Source organism: Equus quagga, chromosome 10 (assembly GCF_021613505.1).
Source record: "Equus quagga isolate Etosha38 chromosome 10, UCLA_HA_Equagga_1.0, whole genome shotgun sequence".
NCBI classification, from domain to species: Eukaryota; Metazoa; Chordata; class Mammalia; order Perissodactyla; family Equidae; genus Equus; species Equus quagga.
In genome coordinates this window covers 36,145,645-36,163,799 of record NC_060276.1, presented here as the reverse complement: position 1 = coordinate 36,163,799, position 18,155 = coordinate 36,145,645, and the positions used below count along the sequence as shown (strand labels likewise).

At 35.6% G+C, this 18,155-nt stretch overlaps 1 protein-coding gene across 8 annotated transcripts in view; it reads right to left on the bottom strand.

The window, feature by feature from the left end:
* Positions 1 to 1,000: 1,000 nt before the first annotated feature.
* ACSL4 (acyl-CoA synthetase long chain family member 4) overlaps positions 1,001 to 18,155 on the bottom strand; it is an 89,710-nt gene continuing 72,555 nt past the window's right edge. For all 8 annotated transcript variants that reach the window (XM_046673071.1, XM_046673078.1, XM_046673076.1 and 5 more), the window contains 3 exons: positions 17,738 to 17,852; positions 14,635 to 14,792; positions 1,001 to 3,862 (listed from right to left, as the gene is read on the bottom strand). In XM_046673071.1, coding sequence (XP_046529027.1) covers positions 3,705 to 3,862; positions 14,635 to 14,792; positions 17,738 to 17,852 — 431 coding nt within the window. In that variant the 3' untranslated portion in view covers positions 1,001 to 3,704. The remainder of the gene's footprint in view (positions 3,863 to 14,634; positions 14,793 to 17,737; positions 17,853 to 18,155) is intronic.

The window sequence follows — 18,155 nt, the reverse complement described above, 5'->3', positions numbered from 1 at the left end:
TGGAACCTAGTAGAATCCTAACTTCTTGCTTGTGATGGCATCATCCACAGCCTCATATCCCTACAGGAAACTTGGGACCTAGGGCACCATTAAAAGAAAACACACCACCTTGGGACAGCAAAGTCCCAATATGAAAGCTTGACATGATGGACTGTGGGGACCATTACACTCCTGATTTCTTCTGTCATTCATCCTTCTCTTTTTCCAAAGGGCCTTTTTTTGAAGTCTATTCTTTTTTTCTTTTTAAATATGGGAAGAAGCAGCTAAAGCTAAGATGGTCACAAAGCTAGTGATAGAATGAGGCCAGGTCTCCTCACCTCTAAATCCAGAACTCTTTCCACAAAGTCTTCAGGACGGGCAATCTTTTAAGGTCCTGAGTGTGCTAGCCAATACATTAACCCGACTGATGAATACTGCCTGGATATAATATTAATGATTATGATAGTTAAACATAAATAAGGTTACTATGTTCTAAACACTTTACATGGATTAACTCATTTTAACCCTCACAACCACCCTATTAGGTAGATCCTATTATCAACCAATCCCATTTTCCCAGATGGAGAAACGCAGCTGAGAGATGTTAGTTAACTTGCCCAAAGTCACATAGCTAGTGAGTGGCAAAGAGAGGGAATAGATTGAGGCAGTCTGGTTCTAGAGCTCTAACATCACTATATAACCACTTTCATAGAAGTCAGATAAGTTAAATTCTCCCTAAATTTTAATTAGCCTAAAGGTAACAGTTATTTCTTAGCACCTACTAATAACCCATAGAACATGCCTATGTTTGTCCCACAATATCAATGTTACAAAAGGGTTCTACTCTACTATCTGTACCAAGTTAACTCCCAACTAATAGATGGGTCTTATACAAGTCAGGTTAACTGCTTGGTGCAATTCCATAAACCTAGAGATGAACACTTTAAAAATAAGTGTTCAAATGTTTAACTAATACTCTTCAAACTTGTGGATTTTATCCCGTCGCACAATTAAGCACAAATTGGCTTGATAACATGGGTGGATTTATTTCTTAAGATTCGAGTGCAAACTTAAAAACAAGAAAAAAACAAAGCTTTTCACCAAGAGTAAACACAAAAATCTAAGTAACAATCCTGTAATCATGCATTTTAACAGAAAGTACAAATATGAATACATTCTAATTTGTTTAACTACATTTAAAAATTAAAATATTTCTCTCCAAATCCCAAAATCTTTAACCTGTTCTCATCTTGTTACCTCAGAAACATTTGTCATATGCTACCAGGAATATATAGGCAAGGATTATCAATCAGTCTTTATGACCACAGAAACATTAATCTCCTTAACCTCTGACTTTTTAAATCATTTATCTGTATTTCAGTTCTTAAAAGTCATATAATTATACCTCCATTTTAGGAAAAAAAGGATTATAAATATCAAGGAGGCAAGATACTTTCCTGTAATTAAAACAAGTCATAAGTATTCGACTTAGAAACGTACATAATTGTAGTAAATTTTTTAAGTACAACTTTATTTGATGGCTGACATGTAATAATAACAGTGAACGATTTAAACAGGTATAAAAACGTAGGATCAAAATCTTTAGGCTCAAATACTTGAAAAATCACTATGAGTATGGAAAGATCTGTTTACATAAACATGTATATTTTTAGATGAAAAATTAGGGGGCAGTGGCATCTCCCTGGTCCCTTAACAATATTTGGATTTTCGCAAAGAATTAGCAGCACCCAACCTTAAGTGTTAATTACGTGTTTCTAAAGGACCCATACAACAGATTAGCTGGCAGTGTTCTAGCTTTTGGGAGATGGGGGTTGATGGGGGGTGGAAACATCCAAGTATGCATGCACTCACGCATTTAAAATCATTCCAAATGGGGAAAAAAACCACATATTGAAAAAGTCTAAGGAAATTCTTCTTAAAGGATCAACAGTGGGCCAGAAACAGTAGAAGCTGAACAGTAGTCTACTTGATAATAATGGTTTTTCACTCTTCAAAGGCAAGTTGAAAAGAATGAGAATAGTCACATACACATAACTTCAAGGAGAACGCACCTCGAATTTTACACTGCAGAACGCTGAACAGAAATCTTTACAAAAACCTTCATTCTTGCTTATATAACACCAGATGATTTTATCCTTTTTACCACCATATACACAACACAGTTAAAAATCTTCTTTATAAATATTTTAGAGCAAAAAGAATGTATTTTGTTGCAGTGGTGGCCCACATCTGTACAAAGCAATATAAGCAACATATATATGTATATATATAAAATGATTAAGAAAAAAGTGCAAAGAATAATGATATTAAGAATTTTTGCTCTTTACAGTAACTATGGTTCAAGTGTGAATATCTATCAGGGATATATAATCCCAAATTTTAATTAAAGATTCAAAAAGAAGCCCACATGCCAAGTTACTGCACGAATATCAGGCCCTTATTGAGTAACTTCCCTTCTCCGAAATCTAGCACTTCCAGTTTCTAAAGTCTTCTTGTCAAGAGGAAAAAAGTGGTAACAGTGTGTTCTTCCCTTTAACTTCCCAAAATTCATGCAAGGTAATTAATCACTCATAGATTCCAACAAGATATTGGAGAAGTCATTCATCATAACCCGCTTTGCTAAAATTAAAGCAAAATGAAAGGCTTTCTCACATACAAACTACTGATCAAGAATCAAATCAACAGATCTTAAATTACAAGTGTAATTTAATATGAGTACATTTAAAAATGAATCCCTGTTATCAAAGATAAATTCAGAGTCGAAATCCTTTCCCAGATTCAGTGCTATGCAAGGGTCATTAATTTGAAATATCTATAATTTCATCACCTTTTCTAACAGAGAAAATGCTGCTTATTAAAATCTGATTAACTTTCTATCATTTTACTCTTGGTCTCAGTCATCTACTTGGAACAAACATAGAAAGGCAAGTTTCACCAGTTTTAAAAATGTACTTTACTCTTAAGTCATTCAAATAATTACAGTTACTGATTTTTAGACCTCCAAGTTTCAAAAAGGCAGTTCAATTTCCCTTTAAATATATTACTAGATATTTTTTGGTGTGTTTATTTTGTTTTATTCTTACTTCAGGCACTGTAATTATTCACAATATTACAATGATTCTATGTCTAACCTAGGCAATAATTATGAATCCTAAAATGGTTTCCAAGGTATTATTTGAGTCTGTATATTATATTACGATTGAAGTTTCCCTTCAAGATAAATGGTCAGGAGAGAATTCTAAAGCCCTGTGGCACTTCTGCTTTGAGTAGTGTTAATACAGATTTTTTTGTCATGCTGAATATTTAAGCTTTTTCTGCACTAGAAAGACAACAGACATTGGAAGCTGCAAATTTCCTCAAACTACATTCTATTCCAACTGCAATTTATTGTGTTCAACATTAAATATTTTTCTTTAAGAAAACAAGTATACCTTATGCTAATTTTTAAAAGCAGAATTTTTGCTCTAAAACTAATAACACAGCTAAAGGGAAACAACTTTTCAATTTCAGCTTCACTAGAACTACGCAAAACTAAGTTAAAGTAGACTTGACGACTATTTTAATCACTTTGGGTTTTTTTTATTACCATTTCTTTAGAAGGATATACCTTACATTCTAACAGACAGTTCAACAAGGCTTAAAACTCTAGAACCGAAAAACCACCAGGCCACCTCCTGCACAACTGTAAATAAGACAGCAGCATTTTATTTTCCCCCATACATTCGCTCAATGTCTTTGAGGTAATGGTTCTTCAGTTCCTTCCTTTTCAGTTTGAAAGCATCAGTGACCAAACCAGTTTCAGGGGTCCATGGCTCTGGGCTTAAGCGAACCTTGATTGGAATTTCAAACCGCTCCAATTTCACTGAAATGAAAAGGGGGAGGTAGGACAAAGGGAGAAAGTGGGGCAAGAGAGGGGAGAGTTGGGAAAGCAGGGGAGAGTGGGAGAGAGAGAAGCAATTAATAAAACACGAATTTTGCAGGATTTACCTAGATGATGCAGGTGATGAGGCAAACTTATTTAATGGTATGTTAGTCAATTAATGATACCACTATCTTACAATTTCATTTTGTACTTCTCAATGCATACATACGTTGTTTCACTTGGATAGTCTGGGTCTGTGCAGTTTTTAACCTAATATATATAGACACCCTTCTCTTCAGAGTCTTTCTATTTGTTGTTCCCTCTGCCTGGGATGGTCTTCCCATTTGTATTTGCATGGCTCTCTTCCTGACGTCATCCAGGTGTCTGCTCAAATGTCACCTCCTCAGAGAGGACTTCCCTGATGACTCACAATGAAACAAAAGTCCCTTTGTCTCCCTATATCCTCTTACACTATGTTTTCTTCAAAATATTTATCACCATTCAACATATTACAATTTGTCTCACCTACTAGAACATAAGCTCCATCCATAGGGCTACATTGAGAGTCCTCAATAAATACATACATATTTATTAATTCACTCTACAGAAAATTAAGCATCTAGAACAACTGTTTTTCATAAGCTTTATTATACATTCAAATAGGAATCAAAAAGGGGATTGTGGATTTCATACTTTTAAATGGTATAAGAATTGATGCAGCACATATTGTATTTGAGTTAGAGAACACAAGTTGAAAGAAATGTAAGAAGATGAGGACACAGAGGCAATCAATACAGGTTCAAGAATTATAATTCATTAAATTATATTCCATCAAGTTATTTCTGATTAATACAAGGTCATCCTTAAAATTCTGAAGGCCCATTGACAGTAAGGTTAATCTACAGATGAATTTTATTTTATATGCAATTATTTAAAACAATTTCAAAGAAGCAAACATCTGAATGTTTAAAAAATACTGCTAAACAGGAGAGTGATGTCAGCATCATGGTGGAGTGAGCTCTCCTCTTAGACTCTCCCCTCTAAGATACAATGAAAACAACATTCATATTCCAACAGAGGACAAACAACACAAAAGATGTGTGAGAGACCCACACAGCCATACGTCTGAAGGTGGAGGTGCTAGACCCTCTGGAGGAAGTGGAAATAGGTAGGGGGATTCTTCAATCACAGGACTGCATGCAGTTCTTAGAGGAAAGGGGGGAGGGGCAGCCCTCCAGAAAAACACCACCACTCTCTGAGTTCCCTCATAGCCCATGGGAATGCCCCACACAGAGGTGACTAAGCTATTGTGGGGGTGTCTTCAGCAAGCTAGTACCCCAGAAGAGCATACAGTGAGGGCCAAGTAAGACTGTCCCTAGGATAGTGAAGGTAAAAGAAAGAGCCTCTCCCCCCAGTCAGGACACCAGCTCAGCTGGTTGGCCAGAACACCGCACAGACAGAAAAGCAGCCAGTGGATGGAGTGAGCAAGCCACAGATTGTGGTGGGCTCAGAATACACAGCTCCTGACCCCCATCCAGTGGCAACAGGTGGAAGCTGCAACCAGATATTATCACTATGCAGAGGCACAAATCCATGCCATAAAGCAGTATGAAAAAAATATCTTAAATCTCCAGACCAGGATGAAAATGACAAGAACCCAGAAATCAATCCTGAAGGCACAGATATTTACAATCTAAATGACACAGAAATCAAAATAGCTATCATAAAAAAACCTCAACGAGTTACAAGAAACTACAGATAGTTCAATGAAATCAGGAACTTCTTCACAAAAGAGACTGAAACTAATAAAGAAGAGCCAATGAGAAATGTTGGAGATGAAAAACACAATGGATGAGATAAAGAAAATCAGGACTCCCTAAACAATAGAGCAGATATTATGAAGGAACAAATCAGCAGTCTTGAGGACACAAATATAGGAATGCTTCAGAGGTAGGAGGAGAGAGAACTAAGAATAAAAAGTAATGAAGAAATTATCCAAGAAATATCCAACTCAATTAGGAAATGCAACACAAGAATTTATAGGTACTCCAGAGGGAGAAGAGAAGGAGAATGGTGCAGAAAGCTTGTTCAAAGAAATAATAGCTGAGAACTTCCCAAACCTGGGGAAGAAGGTGGAAATGCAAGTGAAAGAAGCTAACAGATCTCCTCCCTATATCAATGTAAAAAGACCTTCTCCAAGGCATATAGTAGTAAAGCTGGAAAAGCCAATGACAAAGAAAAAATATTAAGAGCAGCAAGGCAGAAGAAAATAACTTACAAAGGAACCCCTATTAGGCTTTCAGCAGATTTCTCAGCAGAAACCTTACAGGCTAGGAGAGAGTGGAATGATATATTCAAAATCTTGAAAGACAGAAACTTTCAGCCAAGAATACTCCATCCAGTGAAAATACACTTCAAATATGATAGAGAAATAAAAACTTTCCCAGATAAACAAAAGCTAAGGGAGTTCATCACCACAACAACACCCCCTACAAGAAATCCTCAAGGAGACCTTTATACCTGAAAAAAAAGAAAGGGTTAGAAAGCCTTGAGCAAGGAGATAAATAGGTAGGCAAAATCAGAAAATTGCAGCTCTCTATCAGAACAAGTTAGCAAACAATTATAACATTAAACATAAAGGGAAGGAAAATACCAAAAATAAATATAATCTCGTCATTAACCACAAACTTACAACACAAGATGGAATAAGATGTAACAATAACAACATAGAAGGGGAAGAGAAAAGGGATGGAATCAGCTTAGTTTAAGTAAATAAAAGGTCATCAGAAAATGGACTATCTCACGTACGAGATTTTTTTATACAAACCTAATGGTAACCACTAAACAAATAATTAGAACAGAGACTCAAATGATAAATAAGGAGAAAACTAAGAAAACCATCATAGAAAACTACTTAACCGAACTGGTAGTCCAAAATACATGGGAGGAGAAACAAAGGAAATGCAGAAGAACTGGAAAATGAGCGATAAAATGGCAGCATTAAGCCCTCATATCAATAATCACTCTAAACGTAAATGGATTGAATTCTCCAATCAAAAGACACAGAGTGGTTGGATGGATTAAAAAACAAGACCCAACAACGTGCTGCCTCCAGGAAACACATCTTAGCTCGAAAGACAAACACAGGTTCACACTGAAGGGATGGAAGACAATACTCCAAGCTAATGGCAAACAAAAGAAAGCAGATGTTGCAATATTTACAGCAGACAAGCAGACTTCAAGATAAAACAGGTAAAGAGAGACAAAGAGGGGCAGTATATAATGATAAAAGGGACACTATACTAAGAAGACATAACACTTATATTTACGCACCCAACACGGTAGCACCAAAGTACATAAAGCAACTATTAACAAACCTAAAAGGAGATATTAACAACAACACGATAATACTAGGGGACTTTAACACCCCACTTACGTCAATGGATAGATCCTCCAGACAAAAAGTCAATAAGGAAATGGTGGAATTAAAAGAAAAACCAGACCAGATGTAGCTTATATATAGAGAGAGAACATTCCAACCAAAAACAGCAGAATACACATTCTTCCGAAGTGTGCGTGGAACATTCTCCAGGACAGACCATATGTTGGGAAACAAGGCAACCTCAACAAATTTAAGAAGATTGAAATAATAATAACGATCTTTTATGACCACAAGGCTATGAAACTAGAAATCAACTACAAGAAAAAAGCTGGGAAAAGGACAAAGATGTGAAGACTAAACATGCTATTGAGCAACCAATGGATGATTTAAGAAACTGAAAGAGAAATCAAAAACTGTCTGGAGACAAATGAAAAACACACCATATCAACTCATATAAGATGTGGCAAAAGCGGTCCCGAGAGGAAAATTCACTGCAATACAGGCCCACCCTAACAAACAAGAGAAGTCTCAAGTAAGCAATCTCAAACTACACCTAAGAGAATTAGAAAAAGAAGAACAAACAAAGCCCAAGGTCAGCAGAAAGAAGGAAATAATAAAAGTTAGACCAAAAGTAAATGCAATTAAAACAGAAAAGACAGGAGAAAGATCAATGAAACAAAGAGTTGGTTCTTTGAGAAGATAAACAAAATTGACAAACCCCTAGCCAGACTTACAAAGAAAAAAAGAGAGAAGGCTCAAATAAATAAAATTAGAAATGAAATAGGAGAAATTACAACAGATACCACAGAAACACAAAAGATTATAACAGAATACTATGAAAAACTATATGCCAACAAATTGGACAATCTAGAAGAAATGGATAAATTCTTAGACTCTTACAACCTCCCAAAACTGAATCAATAAGAATTAGAGAATCTGAACAGACCAATCACAAGTACAGAGATTGAAACAGTAATCAAAAACATCCCAAAAAATAAAAGTCCAGGACCAGACGGCTTCTCTGGAAAATTCTACCAAACATTCATAGAAGATTTAATACCTATCCTTCTCAAACTATTCCAAAAAATTCAGGAAAACAGAGCACTTACTAACATATTCTATGAGGACAACATGACCCTGATACCAAAGCCAGACAAGGACAAGACAAAGAAGGAAAATTACAGGCCAACATTGCTGATGAACTTATATGCAAAAATCCTGAATATTTGCAAACTGAATACAGCAATTCATTAAGAAGATCATACACCATGACCAAGTGGGATTTATACCAGGGACACAGGGATGAGTCAACATCCCTAAATCAATCAACGTGATACACCACATCAACAAAATGAAGAATAAAACCACATGAGCATCTCAATAGATGCAGAGAAAGCATTTGACAAGATCCAACATCCATTTATGATAAAAACTCTTAATAAAATGGGGAGAAAAGGAAATTACTTCAACATAATAAAAGCCATATATGACAAACCCACAGCCAACATCATACTCAATGGGGAAAAACTGAACGCCCTCCATCTCAGAACAGGAACAAGACAAGGGTGCCCACTATCACCACTTTTATTCAACATAGTACTGGAGGTTTTGGCCTACTAAAAGGAATCCAAATAGGCAATGAAGAAGTGAAACTCTTGCTGTTTGCAGATGACATGATTTTATATATAGAAAACTCTCAAGAATCCATTGGAAAACTATTAGAAATAATCAACAACTACAGCAAAGTTGCAGGGTACAAAATCAACGGACAAAAATCAGTTGCATTTCTATAATAATGAAGTAACAGAAAGAGAAGTCAAGAATGCAGTCCCATTTACCATTGCAACAAAAAGAATAAAAGATCTAGGCATAAATTTAACCAAGGAGGTAAAAGATCTATACAACGAAAACTATAAGACATTATTGAAAGAAATCAGTGATGACATAAAGAAATGGAAAGACATTCCATGCACGTGGATTGGAACAATAAACATAGTTAAAATGTCCGTACTACCTAAAGCAGTCTACAGATTCAATGTAATCCCTTTCAGAACTCTAATGACATTCTTCACAGAAATAGAGCAAAGAATCCTAAAATTCTTATGGGGCAAGACAATACCCCAAATACCTAAAGCAATCCTGAGAAAGGACACAGCTGGAGGCATCACAATCCCTGACTTCAAAATGTACTACAAAGCTATAGTAATCAACACAGCATGGTACTTGTACAAACAGGCGCACAGATCAATGGAACAGAATTGAAAGCCCAGAAATAAAACCACACATCTACAGATGGCTAATCTTCAACAAAGGAGCTAAGAACATACAATGGAGAAAGGAAATTCTCCTCAATAAATGGTGTTGGGAGAACTGGACAGCCACATGCAAAGCAATGAAAGTAGATCGTTACCTTTCACTACACACAAAAATAAACTCAAAATGGATCAAAGACTTGAAGATAAGACTTGAAATCATAAATCTTCTAGAATAAAATACAGGCAGTACACTTTTTTACATTAGTCTTAAAAGGATCATTTTGAGTACCATGTCTATTTGGACAAGTGAAACAAAAGTAAAAATAAACAAGTGGGACTTCATCAGACTCAAGAGCTTCTGCAAGGCAAAGGAAACCAGGATCAAAATGAAAAGACAACCCACCAACTGGGAGAAAATATTTGCAAATCATATATCTGACAAGGGGTTAATCTCCGTAAGAGAGAAAGAACTCACACAACTGAACAACAAAAAAACCAAACAACCCGATCAATGGGCAGAGGACATGAACAGACATTTTTCCAAAGAAGATATACAGATGGCCAATAGGCACATGAAAAGATGCTCAACATCACTAATCATCAGGGAAATGAAAATCAAAACCTACACTTAGATATCACCTTACACCCATTAGAATGGCTATAATCACCAAGACAAAAAATAACAAATGTTGGAGAGGGTATGGAGAAAAGGGAACCCTCATACACTGCTGGTGGGAATGCAAACTGGTACAGCCACTATGGAAAACAGTATGGAGATTTCTCAAAAAATTAAAAATAGAAATACCATACAACTCAGCTATCCTCACTACTGAGTATTTATCCAAAGAACTTGAAATCAACAATTCAAAGAGACTTATGCACCCCTATGTTCACTGCAGCATTATTCACAATAGCCAAGACGAGGAAGCAACCCAAGTGCCCATCGACTGATGATTGGATAAAGAAGATGTGATATATATATACAATGGAATACTACTCAGCCATAAAAAAGACAAAATCGTCCCATTCGCAACTGAACAACAAGGTCCTCAAGGATGAACTTTGAGGGTATTATGTTAAGTGAAATAAGCCAGAGAGAGAAAGACAAACACCACATGATTTCACTCATATGTGGAAGATAAACACACAGACAAAGAGAACAGCTGAGTGGTTACCAGGGGGAGGTTGGTTGAGGGGTGGGCACAAGGGTTGAAGGAGCACATTTATATGATGACTGACAAATAACGTACAACTGAAATATCACGATGTTATAAACTATTATGACCTCAATAAAAAACACTTCTTGCTTTTGGAAAAGTTTAAGTTTCTGTATTAAAAAGAGAAGTCTTATTTCTGATAACAATTATGTTGCAAGAAGTGAAGAAATAGATTGTGTATTTTAGCTTAAATTGAAGGAAAAATTAAATACTCTGGATATTTTGAGTTTTTTCCTTAAAAAAACTACTGTTAAACAGCCTGACCGACTCGAGAAATAACTTGGTTTCAGTGACAAGCATAAAGAATTCACATTCATGGCAGTTTTTGTTCTAATACGAGCCTGAATTCTATGAAAGCTTGGTTGAATTAGTGAGTTTCTCATTAGAACAAGAGAAAAATACAAAGCTGAGTGCGAAAAATAATCTTTCAAATTACTTAGAACCAACTTCCTAAAAGTAATGCCTGAACGGATAGTAAAAGAACATAAAATTTGCTCAAATTACCCATGTCTGCTCTTGATACATTACAGCTCAGTTACACAGAGGTGCCTGAAATAAGCCCATCTGCTTTCAAGGTCACATCTGGATCTCAAGGAAACAGTTAAATTCTCAGCTATAGATTTGGCTCCAAAACCTCTTATCTCATATTACTTTCCCTACTTCCATAGGTTCTAGTCCAGAAACACTGACAAAAATGGCAACAAGGCAGGCACACTATTTCAGTTGCACACAAGCAAATTGAGCATCTTTATAAAAGTTTCTATATTTAAGCTTTACTAACTAAATTCTTGTTAAAAGCAAAAAAAAAAAAAGGCTGCATTAGAGGTTTCATTTTTGGAACTCCTAAACATTATCTAGTACCACAAGCTATAGAGAACAATGGGCAATCACGCAGTTTCCTATAAACAGGATAAATTGCCAACAAGTGAGAAAAATTAGGGGAAGGAAAAACAAATGATTTTACATGTGGCATTTTATGAAATGTGACCTGCAGGTGGCAGCAAATGTTGATTTTCCTAGCCATTTATAATTGTCAAATCACCCCAAAACAATTAACTTTGCGTTCTTATACTATCTATAGCTCACACTTACATTTAAAACATGAAGGGGCCTGCTATTTCAGACAGATACAGCTGAATACAAGTAAGAGTATTTTATGCTTTTTCGCATAAGTCTCTGAAATTATGATTTGAAGCCAAAGGTTGGCAAGATAAATCTTTTGTGGCGCAGAAAAGCTTATGATTTATACGTTTAGCTCATGATTAGTGTTCATTATCCAAATCAGGAACTGTTTAATTTCATGCCTCAATACAAGCACAAGAAAGTTATGGGGGCCTCGGGAGTCCTAGAATTTTATTCCATTTTCCATCTAATTGTGATCCAGCTTGACTTTCCCCATTATAGCTTTTACACAGTTAAATGTGCAATGACAAATTATTCAAGTCACATTCCACTCCGTCAGCACATCCAGGGAGTGCCTTAAAGTAACAGCCTATTAGCTGCGATACTTTTTGAAATACTACATTCAAAGAAAAAAATCAGGATTTGTATCAAAGAAAATTCTGGTAGTCTGGTGACATTAATATAAGGAGTGTGATATTCGATACTATAATTAACAAAACCAACTTTAAGAAAAAAACATTAAGCCACAGTCTTTATGGTGATAAAATAACCTACTTTTCAATCTGAGGATGCTAATAGGCAATTGTTATTTAAAACTTTATAGTGTCCAGAGTTAACTATAAGAATATTCTTAGGGAAAAATAGCTTTTCAACATCAACTTGCTAACTAATATTACAAATTACATTTTTAAACCAAAGTGGGACCTAAGTAATTTAAAAAATAAATCATAGTAGTCTAGTTAGGGAAACAAGATCTCTGATAGGAGTATAAACTAGTCCAGTTTTCCTGGGGGAAGAGGGACTTATTTGGTGACACAGGGCGGTGGTGGGGGGAGCCTTTATAATATCCATTTACTTTGACCCAAATTCCATTTCTAGGGATTCATACTAAGAAAATAATTATACAATAATTGAGTCTACAAGATATGTGTTATTCTTGTTTAGAGTGGAGGGAAAAAAGTGGAACTTATCCTGAAAGGCCAACAACAGGGACTTAAGTGGATACTCCTATAGTGGAATACTATTTAGCTACTAAAAATCTAATGCAATTTGAGATCTAGTGACTAGAAAAACGTTGATCATGTTGATAGGTTAAGTATATATACCAGAATGTAATGTCATCAACCAAAGATAACTATTATCAAGTGATTTTTACTTCGTCCTTTATAATTTTCTGTATCATCCAATATTTTATAATAAATATACAACCTATCATCACAAAAATGATATTTTCATTTTTTAGGAGGGAAAGCAACAGGTTAACACTAACACTAACCAATTAAACATGAAGAGTACACAGTTTATCTCTGCTCCTCCGGAAAATAATTTAAACAGTTTAAAATAATTTTAAAAATTAAAGAGAATTAACCACAAGGAAAAAACTAAAATGACAGAAAGAGGCCGCTGGATGAGAAAGTTCAACAAAATTTTAGAAGACAAAAAGCAAGGACTAACAGTAACTGGTTGAAAGCTTAGAGAGAGTTAAAAGCTAACTGATAACAGAGAAGGATGCCAACAAGAAGCAAAGCGAGCTCCTGAGCCCGTGCCTCTGAAGACAGAGATGAGGGGTCCATGGCAAAGAGGAGGGCTGGCCCAAGCCTGTTCAGAGGACAGCTCTCCCTCATCCTGCTCTTCGCCAGCCAGGCTGGAGACAGGTTCCTTTTTGGGAAAACTGAAATAGAGAGACTCTGGACTGAAAAACACTAGATACAATAATAGAGGGAGGAAGTAAAACTGAAAATGGAAGGATTCAGTGAGATTAAGACCCACCCACCCCACCCTCAGCCCCTTTCCAACTTCCTCTTTTTGGCCACCAGATTACTAGCAGTCAAGCTACTATCCCCCAGGCAAGAGACTGGAGAGGTCTTTTTTGGAGAAATGAAATGACCCCAGACACTAACATTTGAATAACTTCTCAGTGAAGCCCAGTAACCTTTCCAGTTTTTTAGTACCTCATTCTCAAATCTGAATGGACAGACAAGGATCAGCAGATATATGAAAGGCTCTGATGGAAGCAAGCAGAAAGAGGAACTTGGAGGAAACAGAGACAACAACAGGAGAAGAAAACTTCATAAAAGGAACCCCGTTAATACCCTCTGGGGAATAAGAGACAACACATTGACTGCATCCATGAAAGAGCAACAGGATGCTATTAAAACAACACTGAAAAAGAAGGAAGGAGCCTTTGAAAATTAAAATTCTGATATTGGAAATTGGAAATTCAATAGACAGAAGAGATGATAAAGTTGAGGGACTCTGCCAGAATATAAAACAAAAAGGAAAAGATGGAAAACAAAAGAAAAATCGATAATAAAAGTAGAGGATGAAAGCAGGAGGTCCAACAGCCATATCAAAGTAGTCCCAGAACTTGGAGGAGAAAAACTGAAAGAAGAGCCAACAAACAAACAAACAAAGATAAACAGATACTTTCCAGAACTGAAGGGCAGAGACCTCTAGATTGAAAGGGCCCACACTAAGTAAGCAGACACAATGATAAATAACAAGAGATCCACACCAAGGCCTGCTATGAACAAAGATGGACCGTCCCAAACACAGGCTAGATGACCGCTTGGTAGGGATGTTGTAACATGTGATAAAGAACTAGATTAAGTTATTCTACTATATGACATTTAAGGATCCTTCCAATATGGAAATTCACTGCATATATTTAAGAGGCAGGTTTTAAAAACTCTCTATTCTATTATTAAAACAAACAGACATCTTCAAGAGGTTAATGTACAAGACATTATTAAATGACTTTTAGGGACTTCAACAGACAAGCAATTTCTTACTTACTGGCATTTGCAGCTTCTCTAATTTCTTTCAGTATTTCAGCTTCCATGGCAGGGTTATTGCAGATATCAACCCAAGTTCCTTCCACCCCCTTCTGTTGGGCCAAAAGTGTCAACCTTTTCTGATTAGGAACCACAAAACTGATCACATAGGACTGGTCACTAAAAAATTAGAAAATAAAACAAAATAGAAATTAAAACATTAAGAACAATTATTCACAAAGTATTCAATGAAACAGTACAGATAATTCCAAACATGTATTTCTCTTATTTGTTACAGTTTCATTAAAAGTAATATGCCAAAGTACTGGCATAAAGACAGACATAGGCCAATGGACCAGAATAGAGAGCCTAGAAATGAACCTTCACATATATGGTCAAATCATCTTCAACAAAGGTGCCAGGGACATTCAATGGGGAAAGGACAGTCTCTTCAACAAATGGTGTTTAGAAAACTGGATGCCTGCATGCAAAATAATGGAGTTAGACCCTTTCCTTACATCATATGCAAAAATTAACTGAAAATGGATTAAAGATCTAAGCATAAGACCTAAAACTATAAAACTCTTAGGAGAAAACATGAGGGAAAAGCTTCATGACATTGGATTTGACAATGCTTTCTTGGATATAACGCCAACAGCAAAACCAATAAAAGAAAAAAACAGATAAATGAGACTACAACAAAAATAAAAAAATTTCTGTGTATCAAAGGACACAATCAACAGAGTGTGAAAAGGCAATCTATGGAATTATAGAAATTATCTGTGAATCATATATCTGATAAGGGGTTAATACCTAGAATATATAAAGAATTCCTACAACTCAATAACAAAAAAACAACTAACTCAATTAAAAAATTGGCAAAGACCTGAAATCAGAAAACTCCTAACAGAAAATATAGGGGGATAAGCTCCTTGACATTGGTCTTGGCAATCATTTTTTTGGATTTGACATCAAAAGCAAAGGCAACAAAAAGCAGAAATAAACAAGTGGGACTATATCAAACTAAAAATCTTCTGCACAGCTAAGGAAACCATCAACTAAATGAAAAGGCAACCTATGGAATGGGAGAAAATATTTGAAAATCTGATATCTGATAATGGGTTAATATCAAAAATATATAAAGAACACCTATAACTCAATAGCAAAAAAAAAATCCAATTAAAAAATGGGCTGAGTTCTGAACAGACATCTTTCCAAAGAAGACATACAAATGGCCAATAGGCACATGACAAGGCATTTAACATCACTAATCATCAGGGAAATAAATAGAAATCAATACCACAATAAGATATTACCTCATACTTGTTAAATTGGCTATTATCAAAAAGACAAACAATAACAAGTGTTGGCAAGGATATGGAGAAATGGGAACCCTTGTACACTGCTGGTGGGAATGTAAATTGGGGCAGCCACGTTGGAAAACAGTATGAGATTCCTCAAAAAATGTAAAATAGAACTACCATATGATCCAGCAATCCAACTTCTGGGTATATATCCAAAGGAAATGAAAACATGATTATCCACACACACACAATGGAATACTACTCAGCCATGAGAAAGAAGGAAATTCTGCCATTTGTGACAACATGCATGAAACTTGAGGGTATTATGCTAAATGAAATAAACCAGACAGAGAAAGACAAATACTGCATGGTATCACTTATACATGGAATCCTAAAAAAAAAGTCAAACTCATAGAAATAGAGAGTAGAAAAGTGGTTGCCAGGGGTTGGAGGATGGGGGGAAAATAGGCATAGGTTGTTCAAAGGATAAAAACTTCCAGCTATAAGATGAATCGAGTCTGAGGATGTAATGGAAAACATGGTGACTATAGTTGATAACACTGTATTGTATAATTAAAAATAGAAGAAAAAAATTTAATGGGCAAAGGACTTTAACATTTCATCAGAGGTGATATAGATACACAAATGTCCAACAAGCACAGGAAAAGATGCTCAATATCACTAATCACTAGGGGCAAGATATCCTCTCACACCCATTATGATGCCTACTACCAAAAAAATAGAAGCAAGTATTGGTGAGGATGTGGAGAAATTAGAACCCTGTGCATTGCTGGTGGGAATGTAAAAATGGTGCTGCCACTATGAAAAACAGTATGGCAGTTCCTCAAAAAATAAAAATAGAACTACCATATGATCCAGCAATCTCACAACTGGATATATATCCAAAAGAATTGTAAGCAGGATCTTGAAGAGATACTTGCATATCCAGGTTCGTAGCAGTATTATTCACGATAGTCAAGAGGTAGAAACAACCCAAGTTGTCCACTGATGGATGACTGGCTAAACAAAATGTGGTCTAGACATACAAAGGAATATTATTCAGCTTTAAAAAGGAAGGGAATTCTGACACATGCTACAATATACATGAACCTTGAGGACATTATGCTAAATGAAATAAGCCAGTCAAAAAAGACAAATACTGTATGACTCCACTAATAGGAGGTATCCAGAGTGTGAACTTCACAGAAAAAAAAGGAGAATGGTGGCAGTCAGGGGCTGGGGCAGGGGAAAATGGGGCATTGTTTAATGGATACAGAGTTTCAGTTTTACAAGATGAGAAATTCTGGAGATTGGTGGCACAACAATGTGAACCTACTTAACACTTGCGAACTGTACACTTAGAAATGATTAAGATGGTAACTTTTACATTTTGTGTTTTCTGCAATTAAATTTTTTTAAAAGGAAGTAATAAAGCCCATGGAAATAAACTATATTAACATACAACGAAAATGCTTCAATCTCTCAGGTTTTTGATTTAGAAAACTGATACTTGCTGTGTTACATTCTTGGGAAAATTACTTATGCTAAGTTTCAGTCATTATGGACGTTAAATGAAATAACTTTTGTGGCATAGCTGAGTATTTAGCAAGACATAGTAGGTGTCCCATAAATAGTTAAAATGTCTGGATTCTCTCAAATGATCTTCAAACTGTTGAATTCAAGAATTTTCAGAAATGTGTAACATTCCTCAACTCTGATGAAAGTCTGATGTTTCCCTTATGATTATATATAATCAAACTCTTTGCTAACTATCCTTTTACTGTAAGAATATGAACCACGAATTCAACTTTTGAAAGTTACCTTTTGGCAAAAGCACAGATGTTGTCAATAAGTGGACAGTTCTTCAGTGCAGCTTCTACTTTCCCGAGAGATACGTATTCTCCAGCTTGCAACTTCACCAGATCTTTCTTACGATCTATAAGTCATGAAGAATGTTAAGTTACAGACAGTCCGTTTTATTAAGGTATGTACAATTCTGATTTTCTTTCAACCTCATTGCATTAATCTTTATTCACAAACATACTTCTTTTAAGAGCTTGTTATATATAGTGCTTGCCCATACATGTCAGTTAAAAACGAAATGCCTAGTTAAAGAAGTACTGGCTAAAATGTTACACCCTATACTGAAAGCTTTAATATCTTATTATAATCTTAAATATTACAATGAACTAATAGAAGAAACAAGTGTTTTTACCATTAGATTTGAATGGTAGCTCTG